Consider the following 16919-nt stretch of genomic DNA (forward strand, 5'->3'; position numbering starts at 1 on the left):
CTCAGATGGAATGTTGCCTTCTCCAGGAGTGTATTGCATCAGAAAATCGTGCTGCCTGCAGGAGAAGTAGAGGGGAAGGGGCACCTCCTTCCAAGAAATGTTTCTCTCACACCCAGCCATTCCTTGGGTATCATAGCAGGAGATTACTCATTACAGGAAAATCACCCCTGAGCGTTCTGTTTAGGAGGTCAGAGGGAGAGAGCAGAGTTCTCAAGGCTAGTTGGGTCACTGGTGCTTTCTTCTTGTATTCATTGTTTTGTTTTCCACTGCCATCCTCATGCTGTCTCTGTTTTCTTAATTCCAAATTCATCTCTCTCCCCTGGTTCTTTCTCTTTAGCCTGCTCACTCAGCGAATCCTTATTGAGGGCCCTGTGTCTGCAGTAGTGGTACTCTGTTGGTGAGGAAGTTAGACCTGGAGTGTCTGCTCCTTCGAGCTGAGGAGACTTAAGTTTAGGAAGTGTTGGAGTTCCCGTCGTGGCACAGTGGTTAACGAATCTGACTAGGAACCATGAGGTTGCGGGTTCGATCCCTGGCCTTGCTCAGCGGGTTAAGGATCCGGCGTTGCGGTGAGCTGTGGTGTAGGTTGCAGACGCAGCTTGGATCCCATGTTGCCGTGGCTCTGGTGTAGGCTGGCGGCTACACCTCCGATTAGACCCCTAGCCTGGGAACCCCCATATGCCGTGGGGGTGGCCCTAGAAAAGGCAAAAAAAAAAAAAAAAGACAAAAAGTTTAGGAAGTGTTGTATATGCCCTGTGCACCCCCAGGAGTCTGAACACACAGACCTGGGTCGCAGGCCAGTGTTCTGCAGTGTAGGCCCCTGCTCTCCTCTGACCATGGGTGTGATGGCAGGGGCTTGAAGAGTGACATAAGCAGTGGGCTCCTGGGGTTGCTCCAGTGGAGAATTGCCATCCTTTCTCCACCCCAGCCCTCATTGCAACCGTGCTGGAACAGAGGAGGCAAAACAACTTGGACATAGCTGCGTGACTTATTTTGTCTCATTAACACCAACCAAAGTCTGCAAGGAGAGGTGATAGGTCAGCAATGCCAAGGAAGTCTCTCTTTCCTCTGCACCAGATATGTTAACTCTGGAATGTACTGTTCTCATTTTTACCAGCTCTCCTTGATGCCTTTCCCTTCTTCCTATAGAATAGATTTCCCCTGTGAGCAGCACTTTTGGCTCAGTAGCATTCGTTTGTGGCCATAGGTGGTCTTCCCCCACTGAGCGGGAACTCACTGAGGACAGGGACTCTGACTGCGACAACACTTGGCACAACTTGAAATGCAAGGGCAAAAAATGGCTGCAAGTACAATGATATATTATGGTCTTGATTCTGAAGGTGATCCTAAAAACTTGACTGTGGCGTCTGTTCTAACAAATATACTTGTGGAGTTCCCGTCATGGCGCAGCAGAAACGAATCCGACTGGGAACCACAAGGTTCCGGGTTTGATCCCTGGCCTTGCTCAGTGGGTTAAAGATCTGGTGTTGCCATGAGCTGTGGTGTAGGTCACAGACATGGCTTGGATCTGGCGTGGCTGTGGCATAGTCCAGTAGCTATAGCTCTGATCGGACCCCTAGCCTGGGAATCTCCATATGCCACGGGTGTGGGCCTAAAAAGCAAAAAATATATATATATATATAATTTATATATATTATATACTTATATATAATATATGTAATATATAGCATATGTAATATATTTATATATATTATATATTAATGTATTATATGTATTATATATATTATATACAATATATATTTATATGTATTATATATATTATATATTTATATATATTGTATATTTTTTATATATATATTTATTTGAGAGGTAAAACCAGTTGCCTTAAAAGAATTTTAAACTTGGGTTTTTTTAGCTTTTCTCTTCTCTCATGAACCTACCTCATTGAAACTTTACATTGCTCTGAGTAATCTTGTGAAGATTGCTTTTCAGCACAGTAGGAAAACCTTTTAATGGTGAGGGTTTTTTGTTTTCGTTTTTTAGTTTGTGCCTTCCTGTTACATGAAAATGTCACTAGGCTTAGTGTCTCTAAAATTCTTTATACTGATTTTTGCAAAGTGTTTGATTTATTTGGTCCTAGGGATTTATTTTCCTGCTAACCCAATGTAGATGTCATCACTTTGTGAGCCTTGGGAAGAAGAGTGTCTAGCTACTGTAATATATTTAAAGGATATTACTTCTACAGTAGTGGCTTCAGTTATTAATGTAATAATAGTGATCCTGGCTCTGTGTCTAGCAATATGTATATGGATTTTGGTTCCTATATAGTTTAGTTGTAGCGTTGAAATATTGAGCAAATCCCCTTGAGAAAGGATTTGGCATCAGTCAACCTTCAGAAGCTTCTAAAAATTGATCATATGTTATTAGCAAAGGTTTACTACCTCCTTCCACTGTATAGAAAATGTATTTTTTATGTATCCAGTTCTTAGAAGGCAGATGACCAAAAGATGGTGTAGCTCTTGCCTAAGGCTTCTGACTGGAGAGGAGGAGGGGATAGAACCCTTTTTAAACAATTGCATCTCCCTAAATATGTTGAGGAGGTGGGAAGATGTACTACCTTAATTTGTTGAGATACAGCTATTGTCTGCTAGATGTTGTTTGAAGTAGTTACTCTGAAAGTTGCTTTTTTTTTTTTTTTTTGGTCTTTTTGCCATTCTTGGGCCACTCCCACAGCATATGGAGGTTCCCTAGGGGTCAAATCAGAGCTGTGGCTGCTGGCCTAGGCCAGAGCCACAGCAACGTGGGATCCGAGCCGCGTCTGCAACCTACACCACAGCTCACGGCAACACCGGATCCTTAACCCATTGAGCAAGGCCAGGGATCGAACCCGCAACCTCATGGTTCCTAGTCGGATTCGTTAACCACTGTGCCACGACGGGAACTCCTGAAAGTTGCTTTTTAATTAAATATACATATGAAAGTAAATTTTGCTTCAAAGTTAAAAAGTTAGAAGTCAAGTAACTGCCTTGGAGAACCATACCTTTTAAAAAATGGATTGCTTTTGAACGTGGTGAACAGAAATAATTTATAATTATCTTTCTTTCCTGTAGTTCACTATAAGGCTATACACATAGTAATACATACCAGATAAATATGAGGGGAAATTTTTGTGCCAGAGCCATCCTACCCACTCTTTGCTTGTAGAAGAATACAGTAACAATATTCATTTTAACTACAGAAATAGTATTGTGGGTTTTTTTAAATTCCCTGTATTTTAATCTCCTGTGTTCCTCCTGATTTTAAAATGCTAAATAGTTGCAAAGAATGAATCTAGCCTGCGTTAATCTTCTTTAAAAAAACAACCCTACCTAGTTGTAATGGTTCTCTGAAAAATTAAATAATGATTTGTTCATTCTGCAATCTGAATTATCAGATGCAGCTGCATTTCGTTACTATTTGAATTTAGGGAGAGGCAGGAAGAGCTCTCTGTAATTTTCAAGAACAAAGATTAGCATTAGTGGAACTATTAAACTGATTGAACCAGAAGAAACACCTATTCTTAGCATAGCTGGAGATTTAAAGGCAATATGGTGGGCATAGTTGAAAATTGTAGAAGGAAAATAAACCAGCTGGATTAGGATTAACTTTGTTTTCTAAAGTGTTATTGCTGTACGAGGAAGAAGACTTTCTACCATTGGAAGCAGTAAAGGAAATTGCAGAGGAAAAGGTCAATAGGTTTGAATACTTAAAAATTTAAAACTACTTTTAAACTTTTTATTACTTAGGTAATGCATATGCACTGTAGAAAAAAATTGGAAAGCAATAGAAAATAAAAACCACTTATAATACTGCCAAGTAGCCGCTCTATTCTTAACCATATTGACAGTTTTATGATCATCCTCCCCCACTTAAAAAGTTTTTTTTTTAATGTAGAGGAAGTTAAATTTAAATGTGCAAACAAATAAGTTGGAAAAGTGGTTTCCAGCATAGACAGAGTCGAAGGCTTTAAAATATGTACGAAGCTTATATGAGTTTAAAAAAGAAAACCCCACTAAGATTCTCAAAGATTGGTAGGCCAAGGACAGAGGCAAATCACTCTGTGTGTTTCGTTCAGCAGACATGGAGTGTCTGGTGGTCAAGTTAAAGTAGTGCTTACTGTGCACAAAAACAGTGTTAGAAGGGACAGACGTCAGATTGTTGTCTGTATGTTTTATTCCAGCATTTTGAGGCATAATCAAGATACGAATGAAAATGTATGGAAAACATTTTCCTTTTTCAGTTGAACTTTTAAAAAGAATGTAGAAGCATATATTTATGAACTTGAGGTGGGCAACTGTTTCTAAAACACGATACCCCACAAAAACTAACAACAAGGGATAAGACTGATAAATTAAACTGCATTGACATTAAGAACTTCTCTTCATCAAAAGGCACCATTAACACTGGGTTGAATGCAGAATTCCTCTACCCCGTCTTCATGCCCCCCTGAGGGTGACTCTCACCAGGAGGCAGAAAATCGCTTTTGAATTTGTGCTTTACTGTGTGCCTTGCTTTAGCTGATAGAATATTGGCAATCATGACACAAGCAGAGGCCTAAAAAATATGGGCATACATACCTCATTTTGTTGCACTTTGCCTTTTGGTATATTTTACAAATTAAAGGTTTGTGGCAACCCTGCGTCAGATAAGTCTGTTGGCACCAGTTTGCCAACAACATTTCACTTTGTGTATGTATGTCACATATTGATACTTTTTGCCAAATGTTTTTATTATACCATATTTATTGTGATCTGTGATCAGAGATCTTTGATGTTACTATTGCAAAATGATTGCAGCTCACAGAAGGCTCATTTAATGGTTAGCATTTTTTAGCAATGAGGTGTACTTTTAATTAAGGTATGTACATTGTTTTTTCAAACATAATGTTATTGCACACTTAATAGACCATAATATAGTGTAAACATAACTTTTATATGCACTGGGAAATCAAAAATTCTTGTGACTCGTTTTTTTGTGATATTCGCTTTATCGTTGTGGTCTGGAACTGAACCTGCAGTACTTCTGTACTTGCATATTGGGCCTTGCCCTCTCTTGCTGCTTTTCAACTAACATGTCCTGGCATGGTAAATAGTAAGTGTTCACTAAACTGATCATTTTAGTTTATGTTAATAAGACCTCTCTCACCAAATTGGCCCAAAGAGATTTTTCTTCTGAAGCTCTAAAGTTTTTAAAACCTTCGCTGTTTACTTGGCAACATCCTAAGCTAGCTTTGTATCAGTAGAGTTGCATCTCACTCATGGATTTGGGACTAAAAAAAGGTAAGGCGCAACAGGATTGGCAGCATCACTGCAGCACCAGGACAGAGGTTTGATCCCCAGCCCAGCACAGCGGGTTAAAAGGCTCCAGTGTTGCTTCAGTTGCAGCGTAGGTCGCAACTGCAGCTCTGCGGTCCTGGAAACTCCATATGCTGTGGGGTGGCCAAAAAAAAAAAAAAAAAAGAAAAGAAAAGGTAAGAAATCTGTGCACAGACCAGGTTATCCTTATTTTACCTGTAATATATGGTGCATGTGGTTTTATGCATTTGGCAGGGTACCATTGTTCTCAGGCACACTTCCATGCTAGAACCCTTAATCTAATCCAAAGGAGGAAACAAAAAGAAATGCAGGTGCAAAAAGAGGTTGAGTCTTCTGAACCACTCATTCTGCCTTTCCAAGAAGAGTCAGATCCTTGGTGGTGAGGTGGGGGTGTAGAGGTAGAGAGACCACTTGCTCGAGGCTTTAATTCCGTCTGTTAATTCTTGATGAATAGTCATGAATGTGTTACATGTGACAGCACCTAGCTCAGAACCTAGCATCTCTTTACCTGACTGTCTCCCCTACTGGAACACAAGGTCCATGATGGCAGGACTTTGCCTCTCTTGTTCATCTTCATACCCTTAGCACCTGCCACATAGTCAGTGCTCAAGAAATATTTGGATGGGAGTTCCCATTGTGGTGCAGCAGAAACAAATCCAACTAGTATCCGTGAGGATGTGAGTTCAATCCCTGGCCTCGCTCAGTGGGTTGGGAATCCGGTGTTGCCATGAGCTGTGGTGTGGGTCACAGACATGGCTCAGATCTGATTTGACCCCTAGCCTGGGATTTGATCCCTAGCCTGGGATTTGATCCCTAGCCTGAGAACTTCCATTTGCCATGGGTGCAGCCCCCCCAAAAAAAGGAGGAAATATTTGGATGAATTGAAGGGACTCAAACATTGATATTAAACCTTGCTTCCTTAATGCACATACACAGAGATCTTCGGAAAGCCAGGCAAAAGAGCTTAGTCACCTATTTCCTGTCTTTCCCAAATTGTCATTTTATTTTTGTAGCCTCACTAAGGAACCACCACGTCATAATGCTTTGGGGCATTGGTCATGTCTTCCTTCATCATCCCTAATCCCTGAAATGGTCTGTAGAAAACTACATTTACATCTAGAAAGTATATAGAACACTCATTTTGTTGAGAACAATAATGCAAAAGCCTTTTCTTTGGTTATGGTAACAATCTTGTACTGTTCTTGGAATATTAAAGAAATTCTTAACCAAAACTAGTTTCATTTTGACACTCTGCTTCCCTCCCATTTACACTCCCACATTATACATAGAACATCATCAGTTTCATAAGTGTGTTCTCAGTTATTTCAGAGTAGGAATGTCGTGTGGCTTCCTGCAGTCCGTCCCTGTGACCGCTGGGCTTGGGGAAATTAACCGTGGTGGGAGGGAGCTGGTGGTTGGCAGTCTGGTTCCTTGTTAAGAAAGGTGTAAACCTTCCACTTTCAGATGTCTGCCAACTACTTGTGTCCTTAGTCAGTGTACCACTGGCCCCGGCAAAGTGCCAGAACCCCAGGACCTCAACACTTAAACTATCCTTATGGAAAGCAGAAGGTAAACAAAACAGAAGTGAAAGTGGATTCAGTTTTTAAAACTGTTCTCTTACAGGAATGGTTTTGTGGTTCTCAGCATTTAAAAAAATACTTGTTCCAATATGTTTCAGTGACATCAGTTACTGTAAGTCTGATTCATTTTCTGCCTATTGATTTCTGCCCAAGGTGAAAGTCATGACATTTAACAGAAAACATAAGCGATTTGAAAAATACAAAATAAAAGCAGATACTTTAAGGGTTATAAAAAATAAGGTTTAAAGACAAGTGATATTTGAAAATGCAGTTTTTGTATTTCTTTGTTAACTATTCAGCTATATATAACCATAGAGTTGTTAAAAATTAAGTAGATGGGAGTTCCCATTGTGGCACAGTGGAAACGAATCCGACTAGGAACCATGAGGTTGCGGGTTCGATCCCTGGCCTTGCTCAGTGGCTTAAGGATCTGGCGTTGCCCTGAGCTGTGGTGTAGATCGCAGGTGTGGCTCGGATCCTGCATTGCTGTGGCTCTGGCCTAGGCCGGCAGCTGTAGCTCCGATTTGACCCCTAGCTGGGAACCTCCATGTGCTGTGGGTGAGGCCCTAAAAAGCGGGAAAAAAAAAGGGGGGGACGACAATTTTCAAGGTCTAGGAAGCTTCCAAAAGATATTAGAATTTACTTTGAATATTTTTTTATCTTTAATATTCTGCAGCTTTACTCTAACCCTGTTGTGTCTGGGTCCTGATTTATTTTTTAGGAGTGTGCTGGGCCCTCTGTGTCCTGTGTCCTCGCACTGCTCGTTCACATCTCCTCTTTCTTCACGCTGGGTCCGCTGTACTAGCTTTCAGAGTACCCACCCTTTTTTCAGTGTTGAGTTTATCTTCGTCTGTTAAGTTTAGTTGTTGTTTTTTAAATTTCACTGTCAATTTCATTTCCAAGATACAGTTCTTCACTGGCTACTGACTTTGACTTCATTCCTCCCTATATCTATAGAGTACTTTTTTATCCATGATTCCTTTATCCCTAATCTCAAATCTCTTTCTCTTTAAAGTGCCTGACAGGCTAATGATAAATTTCATGTGAAATAGATTTGTTTTTCTAGTTGATTTGTTGGATATCTTTATCAGAACGAGGCATCTTCTATTTTTTTTTTTTTTGGTATCATGCTTGCAGATCATTTTGAGTGGGAAGCCTGTTTTGCTCATTTGTTCTTGTTCTGTTTTTTGAGCCTAGCTGTGCCGTTTTGCTTTTCTCTTATGTTTAATTGACTATCACTCTGTATTCAGAGCAGAGGGTATATGTCAGAGCGTGAAATCGGTGCCACCATCTCCAGACCAGTTGTTCCCTTTGCTGACTTTGTGAAGGGTACACCACACCTTGAATTCCTGCCTTCATCCTTTCGTTTGTGGGGAATTTGTAAAGCAGTTTGATTATGCTTTTTTCCATCTTGTTTTCCAAACGTACATGATTGTTCTGTTAATGTTTTGTAACTCCATTATCTTTTAACTTTACCCCCGACCAGTGTCCAGGATGACCAGGCAGAGATGGTTATTGTAAATCCTGCTGCCTTTGCTGACTGGTTTCGTTCCGTCCTCCCTCCTGTCCTTCTCTTTCACCCACCACAGAAGACTCAGGCTCTTTGTTTACTTTTCAGCATATTTTTCTATTAAGTACATATCCATTATAAATTTTAAATCACAGTAGGCTTGGTACTAGTTAGCTAAACTTTAAGTTTTTCTTTATTATCTAGGTATTGTAGTTTTCCACATTTAACAATATTGAGTATATGACTTATTTTCCTAAGGTTTTTGTAGTAAATTATATTGGCCCATTAACTTGTGTAGGTAAAGAATACAGCATTGCTTTTCAACTTGAAAGACACTGAACTTCTGACTTTGATCATTTATATTTCTCAAAGTATACTTCGTTATAGAAAAATTTTATACTCTAGTTTAAAATGAGATTTAGAAGTAGCAGAGTTTGTTCCACACATGTTCTTTAAAGATTTGGTTTCTAACATTTTCGGCTCGGCCCCCCCCCCCCCATGTCTGTATACCTCTCCCTGTTCAGTGGTGATTCTGCTGCCCCAGTTCCAGGAAGTGGACGCCCTATATGTTCACTTACTGTACTTTAAGCTGTTGCCTCTACTGTACTTCTGCATTTCCCTTCAGTCTAGCTCTGCCTCTCTGTTTTTGAGAGCCAGTAGCTTCCCTAAAGTACTAGGTGAAGAAAGGCTGGAATAATCAAATTAGGCAACCATTTGTTACCCGGGATGTGGGGACAGGGGCGCATAGAAGATGTCGAAGGTGCTGCGGGACTTGTACCGCACTGCAGTTCCGGCAAATGAAAGGTACCACTAAAGTCTTTCAGACTTTTAAAACAGAGTGCCGGCTGAAGCATCTAAAAATAACTCTGCTTTGAATCCGTGTTTTAGTTAAGCATTTTTGGTACTCTCTTGTCAGAAGGTTGTGTGACTCAATTTCAAAGCAAAATAATAATGAAAATTATTGGAAAGCAGGATGGAATCAGATATTTGCTTAAACAGATTCCCTTTCAAGAGCATCTCTGTTCCTAAGACGAAACATTCTGGTATAGAGTTAAGGACTTTTTGAGCTTGGGGACTTTATTTTTAATTACTCAATGAATTTTTATTACATTTATAGTTGTGCAGTGATCATCACAACCTGATTTTATAGCATTTCCATCCCAAACCCCAGCCCATCCCTCCATAATGTCTCCTTTGGAAACCATAAGTTTTTCAAAGTCTGTGAGTCAATATCTGTTATGCAAAGAATTTCATTGTGTCCTTTTTTTATCATCCACATGTAAGTGATAGCATATGATGTTCACTTAGCATGATAATTTCTAGGTTCACCCATGTTGCTGCAAATGTTGTTATTTCTTTACTTGGGGACTTTTGGAATCATTCGGTAATTCAGTCATTAGAATTAGGTTGAGTGCCTACTCTGGGTCTGGGCCTGGGCCAGGAGGGGTGAGAGAGGTGAAAGGCCAGGCCCTTTCCAGCAGACTCCCAGTTTTAACACTCTGCTGGCTCCACCTCATCACTCACCTAGTAGTTTTAAGAGAAATAGTGTGTTTTACCATGGAGCCAATAAGAGACATTCACCCTTTTGTGAGACTGAAGAGAAAAGGGCGTTAAAACCAAAATCAGGAGGTTTAACTTAGCAAAGTGCTATAAAACGTGCAAATATTTCTGCACGGCTGGACTGGTTTTTATGCCTATGTGTTTTCAAAAATAGAAATCTCAAGTGGAAAATGATCAGCTTTGGAGTTCCCATTGTGACTCAGCAGTAGGGAACCAGACAAGGATCAATAACACGGGTTCCATCCCTGGCCTTGCTCAGTGGATTAAGGATCCAGTGTTGCTCTGAGCTGTGGTGTAGGTTGCAGATGCAGCTCGGATCTGGTGTTGCTGTGGCTGTGGCGTAGGCCGGCAGCTACAGCTATAATTCAGCCCCTAGCCTGGGAACTTCCATATGCCATGGGTGCGGCCCTTATTAAAAAAAAAAAGGAAAGAAAAATTGTCAGCTTTTCACCCAAGTTTGACTTTTTCCCTAATTGAATTTGGGAGGTATTTGAATAATGGATAATGAGCTTTCCCATAAATACAGAAATTGATTCACTCTGGGCCCTTGTTCATTCTGTTACCAGAGCTTTATAAGGATGTTACCCTCTGTACTCACTGGGAGGTCAACAGTTATCTTGTTTAGTGAGTGTGGGAAGATGGGAAATTAAGAACTGCCTTGAGAAATTATTCCGGTAATGTCATTTTCTGCCCTGCTCACCTCCTTGCCTCTTGAGATTACCAGTTCATATATTGTGTTTAAACTTTATCAGGCATTTGTAGCCCAGGTAAATCATAATTATGGAAGAACTTGCTTTTTTCCTTTCATAAAAATGAGCCATTACAGAGATGATTCAGATCATTTGAGGTGCCCAATGCCTGTATAAAATGATACAGTGTAATTTAAACCTGTAATCTTTAGTCAAACTTGAGCCCTGCTTCGGTAGCACGTTATCAGATTGATTATCTAGGAGAGCATGAACGTTTGACATCTATTACGTAGGTTGTTTAATTCTATCACATTTCTGAAATTTACACTAAGAATAGGAAGTAGACTCTTAGAAAGCCAGTAAAGAACTAGCCGAGGGAAGGAGACGGATAGGTTATCTATTTGCTGATATATTCAATTTCCCACTAGTAAAATTCTCATTGCATGTGATCCCGTCCCTGAAATTATGAGGTACCCTTTGAATGATCCTTGAAATGTTCAGTGGTTTTGTTTCTTTGTTTGCTGTTTGTTTGTTTTTTTAGAGGATACTTCTGGGAATATGTTTCATGGCAAGTTTATCATTTCCTTTTTGACTTGGCTTCTAAATTTACCCACCGTTCGTTTTTTCATCATCAGCTTTATGACCTTTATTTTATTTTCTCTATGTGGAAATTTTATGTACTTTGGATTATTTAATCTTTGAGCAGAAGTAATAAGAGATGTTGGGATACTTTATACTTGTGATAGAAATTTCCTTAAACTTGTTCATTAGTGATCTGCTTTTTTACAGCTGTTAGAAAGTTAGCTTACTTTTTTGATACAGTTTTAGAATATAGAAATCTTGTTTTGCTGTAATTTTGCAAAGTTTTATGGTACAGTAGTCTGTCTACTTTCTTCTAAACCACTGTTGATGGTTACTTTTTTTTTTTTTTTTTTTTTTTTGCTTTTTAGGACCACACTTGCGGCGTATGGAAGTTCCCAGGCTAGGGGTCGAATCAGAGCTATAGCTGCCAGCCTACACCACAGCCACAGCAATGCAGGATCCGAGCCGAGTCTCTGACCTACACCACAGCTCACGGCAACACCAGATTCTTAACCCACTGAGTGAGGCCAGGGATTGAACCCGAAACCTTATGGTTATTAGTCGAATTCGTTTCTACTAAGCCACTACGGGAACTCCCCGCTATTGGTACTTTTAACTTTAAAGGTACTTTATCACTCCACAATTTTAAGACTATAATCCTGGCATTTTATTTTACTGAATGAAATTTGACATTTGTCTTAAGAGCATGCATATATTTCTCTGTGCCCTTCTAAAGTAGAGAAATACTTCAACTGGGTATACCATATGATTGTGAATTACACCTCAGGGTTGGTATAAAAAAAAAAAACTAATTGAACTACACACATAAGATCTGTGCATTTTACTCTGGGTATATCTTAATTTTGCAATGTATTTTTTAAAAAGTATTGTGTGAATAACTACTATTTTCCCAATATTTTCATTAGATAGTTCCAAGTTTTGCTATGTTCTCTTTCTCACCAAAAAGGTTCAGATTAATAAATCCTTTGGCTGGATAAAATCAGTTGCACACGAATGTTGATATTTTGGCCTTTATTTCCTCAGGATGAGTATTTGTTAGTTTAGTGGTTTATCCATGTCGATTATTTCTCTTGTCTTCATCCATTTACACCAGCTGGACTGATGAATTGTTTCACCTCACAAAGCAAAATTTGTACCTGTTGCTAAATGCTTCCAAATAATAAGTAGAACAAGAAATTTAAAACAGATTTTTTTTCCTTCAGGTCATTTTTCTGTGCTGTGTATCATTTCCCTTGAAAGCTTAATCTCATCCATAAATGATGTGATGGGTATGTTACCACTGGACTAATTTGTTTAATCCCAAATGGGTTTATAATCTATCACACTGCTTATAAATGATTGGCTGGTCTCTGAGTCAAAAGTCAGAAATCCCTTCTTGCCACTTTTAAAATAAGTAGAATAGCAGAATGTGGGCATTCATTCTTTTTTATTTTTTAAATCTAAGTTGAATGTATATATGGTTTAAGAAGTTAAATAGTACAATGACAGGTTTATAAGAAAATACATCCTGCTGTACAGCCCTGAGAACTATATCTAGTTACTTATGATGGAGCATGGTAATGTGAGAAAAAGAATGTACATATGTATGTGTGAATGGGTCACTTTGCTGTACAGTAGAAAATTGAAAGAACACTGTGAACCAGCTATAATGGAGAAAATAAAAATCATTTAAAATTTAAAAGTTAAAAATAAACAATTATAAAAAATTTAAAAATAAAATAGTTATTTGCTTCCCACAGTGCCTGACTCCCCAGGCTTTCTCTTCATGGATAATTATCCTTTTTTTGGCCGTAACCATGACATGGAAGTTTCCAGCCAGGGATCAAACCCACCGCACAGCTGTAACCAGAGCCATAGCAGTGATGACTCTGGATCCTTAACCCGCCGAGCCATCAGGGAACTCCCATGGATGACTGATTTGAACTCTACTGATTCTACCTTGTATTTATTTCCATATTTCTAAGGAAAATCTTTATCTTTTGATTCATTAATCAAATGATAAATTTGGAATTAATCTTTCCTAAAGGTAGAGAATTTAGTTTTCTTAAATAGCCATTCCCTATTGTTTGCTTCCTCCCTCCCCATTCTCCCAGTATGTTATACGTTTTGATTAAAACAATATTCATTGGCTAGCAAATCCGACTAGGAACCATGAGGTTGTGGGTTCGATCCCTGGCCTTGCTCAGTGGGTTGGGGATCCAGCGATGCCGTGAGCTGTGGTGTAAGTTGCAGATGAGGCTCAGTTCCCGCATCACTATGGCTGTGGCGTAGGCCAGCTGCTACAGCTCCGATTAGACCCCTAGCCTGGGAACCTCCATATGCCGCAGGAGCAGCCCAAGAAATGGCAAAAAAGACAAAAAATAGAAATAATAAAAATAAAACTATTCATTATTTACATTATTTTCCTTGGCACATAGTCACAAATAGTGTTGTACTATTTCCTTTTAAATAAATTTTCCTGTAGTTAATTGCCTTGTTTTTTTCATTTGTATTTGCCTAGTTATCTTTCTCCCTGTTGCCAATTCTACCCATACCTTCTAGTAGCCTCTAGAACAATTTTCCACAAGGTCAGGCAGTCCTATCCAATAGAAGTACAATGCAACTCACATATGTAATTTTACTTTTTTAAAAAATGATTTTTATTTTTTTCCATTATAGCTGGTTTAGTGTTCTGTCAATTTTTTACTGGACAGCCAGGTGACCCAGTCACACATACATGTAATTTTACTTTTTCTAGTAGCCACAGTAAAAAGGTAAAAGGAAGCCGATGAAAATCATAGTATGATTTGCTTAACCCAATGTGTTCAAAATGTTATTTCAACCGATAGTTAATATTTCAAATATTTGAGATATTTTACTTCCTTTTTTTTTTTAGCACTAAGTCATCAAAATCTGAAGTGTTTGCACTTCTACAGCATCTCTTTTCAGAGCGGCCACATCTCAAGTGCTCTCAGTGTCACATGTGGCTCATGACTCCTGACTGCACAGAGCGATTTCAGGCGATTCCTCAGCTTCAGTTTTGGTCTTGGAGGTCTCCCTGCTGGAGACTTCCATTCTCCTGCCTGGGCCAGTTGGTCTATAAGCTGCCACACAGCTACCATCTTGAGACTTCTTTGCTTTGCTTCTCAGTTGGATTCCCTGTTTTCTGAATTTGAGATCGCCTTGTTTCTCTCTGGTGGTTTCGTTGGATCGCCGTTGGTACTGTGGACCAAGGCATGTGGTTGACACATCCATCCCTTGAGTCTTTCTGGTCCGATCTGGCCGCTGGCTTCCTAGGGTGGTACAGAGTTATCATCTGGGTGCTCCCCCGTCATAGCTTCTGTGGAAATTTCCTGTGCCTCTGCTCTTGTGTTGGATTCCCCCCCACACCGCCCACTTTTTTCTGTATATCTTACATCTTTCTTTTTCTTAGTTAATTTCTTCACTCTGGTGGAAGACATGCTCCAGTGGATTCCTGAAAAAGGGGGGCAGGGGTGGTAAAGTTTTTGAGACCTTGCATGTCTAGAAATGTTTTTCTTGTCCCTTCTCTTGATATCACTGAGCTTTATATAGAATTCTAGGTTGAACATCATTTTTCCTCAGAATTGTGAAGGCATTGCTCCATTGCCATCCAGTTTTCAGTGTTCTTACAAAATCTGAAGCCATTCTGATCACTTTATATTTTGAAAGTGAACTGTTTTTCTTCCTGGAAGCTTACAGAATATTCTCTTTGTCTGCAGGATTCTGGAATTATGATTAATGTGCCTCAGTATGGGTCTTTTTTTTTATCATTTTGATGAACACTTGATATATCTGGGAGGTTTCCTTGAACTATTTTTTTGTGTTTTCTTTCCTTTTGTTTCATTTTCTATTATTGTTATTTATTTGTTTGTTTAGACTTTACCTTCTGGAAGGATTTTTTTCTACCTTTATCTTCAGACTCTGGATAAGCTTATAATTTCTGCCATCTTGTTTTTACATTCCAAGAGACGTTTTTATTTTATGTAACGTCCTTTTCATAACCTATGGATACAGTATCTTATCTTTCTGAGTATATTAATAATTTTTAAAAGTCTTTTTAGGGCTGCACCTGCAGTATATGGGAGTTGCCAGGCTAAGAGTCGAATCGGAGCTACAGCTGCCAGCCTACACCACAGCCACAGAAACATGGGATCCGAGCCGAGTCTGAGACCTACACCACAGCTCACAGCAACCCTGGATCCTTAACCCACTGAGTGAGGCCAGGGAATGAACCTGTGCCCTATGGATACTAGTCAGATTCGTTACTGCTGAGCCACAATAGGAACTCCAATAATATGTTTTTTGAAGCTCTCATTTCTCTGTAGTTTATTTCCTCCAAGGGGCTTCCCCCCCTCCCCCCCGCAGCTTTGTTTTTCTTTTAAATCTCTTTTGTGTTAGAGACTTTCTTTCCTCTGACATCTTATAATCAGTGGTCTGTGCAGGATGAAGAGTAGGGGCTTACAGGGCCCACAGCAAGCTCTGAACAGGTGTAAGGGGCTTGTCAGCACAGACCTGACCATGGGGCCTTTAAGGTGCCAGGGGGACTGTTAGTTACATACCCTTACGATAGCATCTTTTGGTCTTTCCTCTTGTCTGCTCACATCATCTAGAGACCACTCTACCCCCTGATTTATATTTTCTAGAAGATCAGCCTCCAGATTTCTGCAGAGGTGTGAGGCAGCAGTACCCAGCAGCACAGAAGGGGGGGGGGGGGCAGCAGAGATCCAGCTGCCCTCAGACAGCTGCGTCCGTGCAAGCAGTGGATCTGCTCTCCCTCCAGAGAAGTGCACTTTAAGTTGTAGTAAAATACACATAACGTAAAGTTTACCGTTGTAACCATTTTTAGGTATACAACTTTAGTGGCATGAAGTCATTCACATTGTTGTGCAGACTTGTCTTTTAGTAATAGTAAAATATAAACTTAAAGATTTTGAAATGTAACTATGGTATTGATTTTGGAGAGCAGAATTAGATATGTGAGCCGTCTAGCAGGGGCACAAGGCAGGTCTCCTATGAGTCCAGGCACTTGGTCTTCCTGACACTTTGGTACAGTGGGATTTGTTTACGTCTCCTAGGAAAGCATTTGGATGGTTTGTTGGCTTAAAAGGGCGTTCTCTCTGCTCTTGATAACAGTGGCTTTACAAAAGGTTACAGGCGGAACTCCTAGGCCTGACCTTGAAGGCTCTCCAAGACCCGGCCTATCCCAACCTGTGCACTCTGGCCAGCTGTCATTCCTCCCACTTGCTCACTCGCTGTTCCTACAAAAGATGTGAACTCCCCCCCGCCTGCCCCCAAGCCCTTTTCCTCATCTTTCCAGCTCTCAGCCCCATGCCCCTTCCTTCCACCCCAGGCGTGCAGTCGTTCCTCTTCAGTTTTCCTCCCATGACCTTGTGCCTCTGAATTAGCACCTTGCATTTCCCACCCTGCCTGGCTCCCTTTGATGTCTGGTTCTGGGCTAGGTCTTCCTCAGTGCCTGGCACATGGCCCATGCTCAGTTAACCATCTAGATGAATTCCTGATGCCAGAGATTTCAAGAGAGAACTCTTTATCCTTTTTTTTGTAGGATATCCGACACGAAGCCAGTGACTTCCCCTGTAGAGTGGCCAAGCTTCCCAAGAACAAGAACCGAAACAGGTACAGAGATGTCAGTCCCTGTAAGTATCCA

At 40.2% G+C, this 16919-nt stretch overlaps 1 protein-coding gene across 3 annotated transcripts in view; it reads left to right on the plus strand.

Annotated features, from left to right (window-relative positions):
• PTPN1 (protein tyrosine phosphatase, non-receptor type 1) overlaps positions 1-16919 on the plus strand; it is a 69648-nt gene that overhangs the window by 28309 nt on the left and 24420 nt on the right. For 2 of the 3 annotated variants that reach the window (XM_021077276.1, NM_001113435.1), the window contains exon 2: positions 16818-16908. In XM_021077276.1, coding sequence (XP_020932935.1) covers positions 16818-16908 — 91 coding nt within the window. The remainder of the gene's footprint in view (positions 1-16817; positions 16909-16919) is intronic. The other variant, XM_021077277.1, reaches the window with a different exon arrangement.

The sequence above is a fragment of the Sus scrofa genome, chromosome 17 (assembly GCF_000003025.6).
Source record: "Sus scrofa isolate TJ Tabasco breed Duroc chromosome 17, Sscrofa11.1, whole genome shotgun sequence".
NCBI lineage: Eukaryota > Metazoa > Chordata > Mammalia > Artiodactyla > Suidae > Sus > Sus scrofa.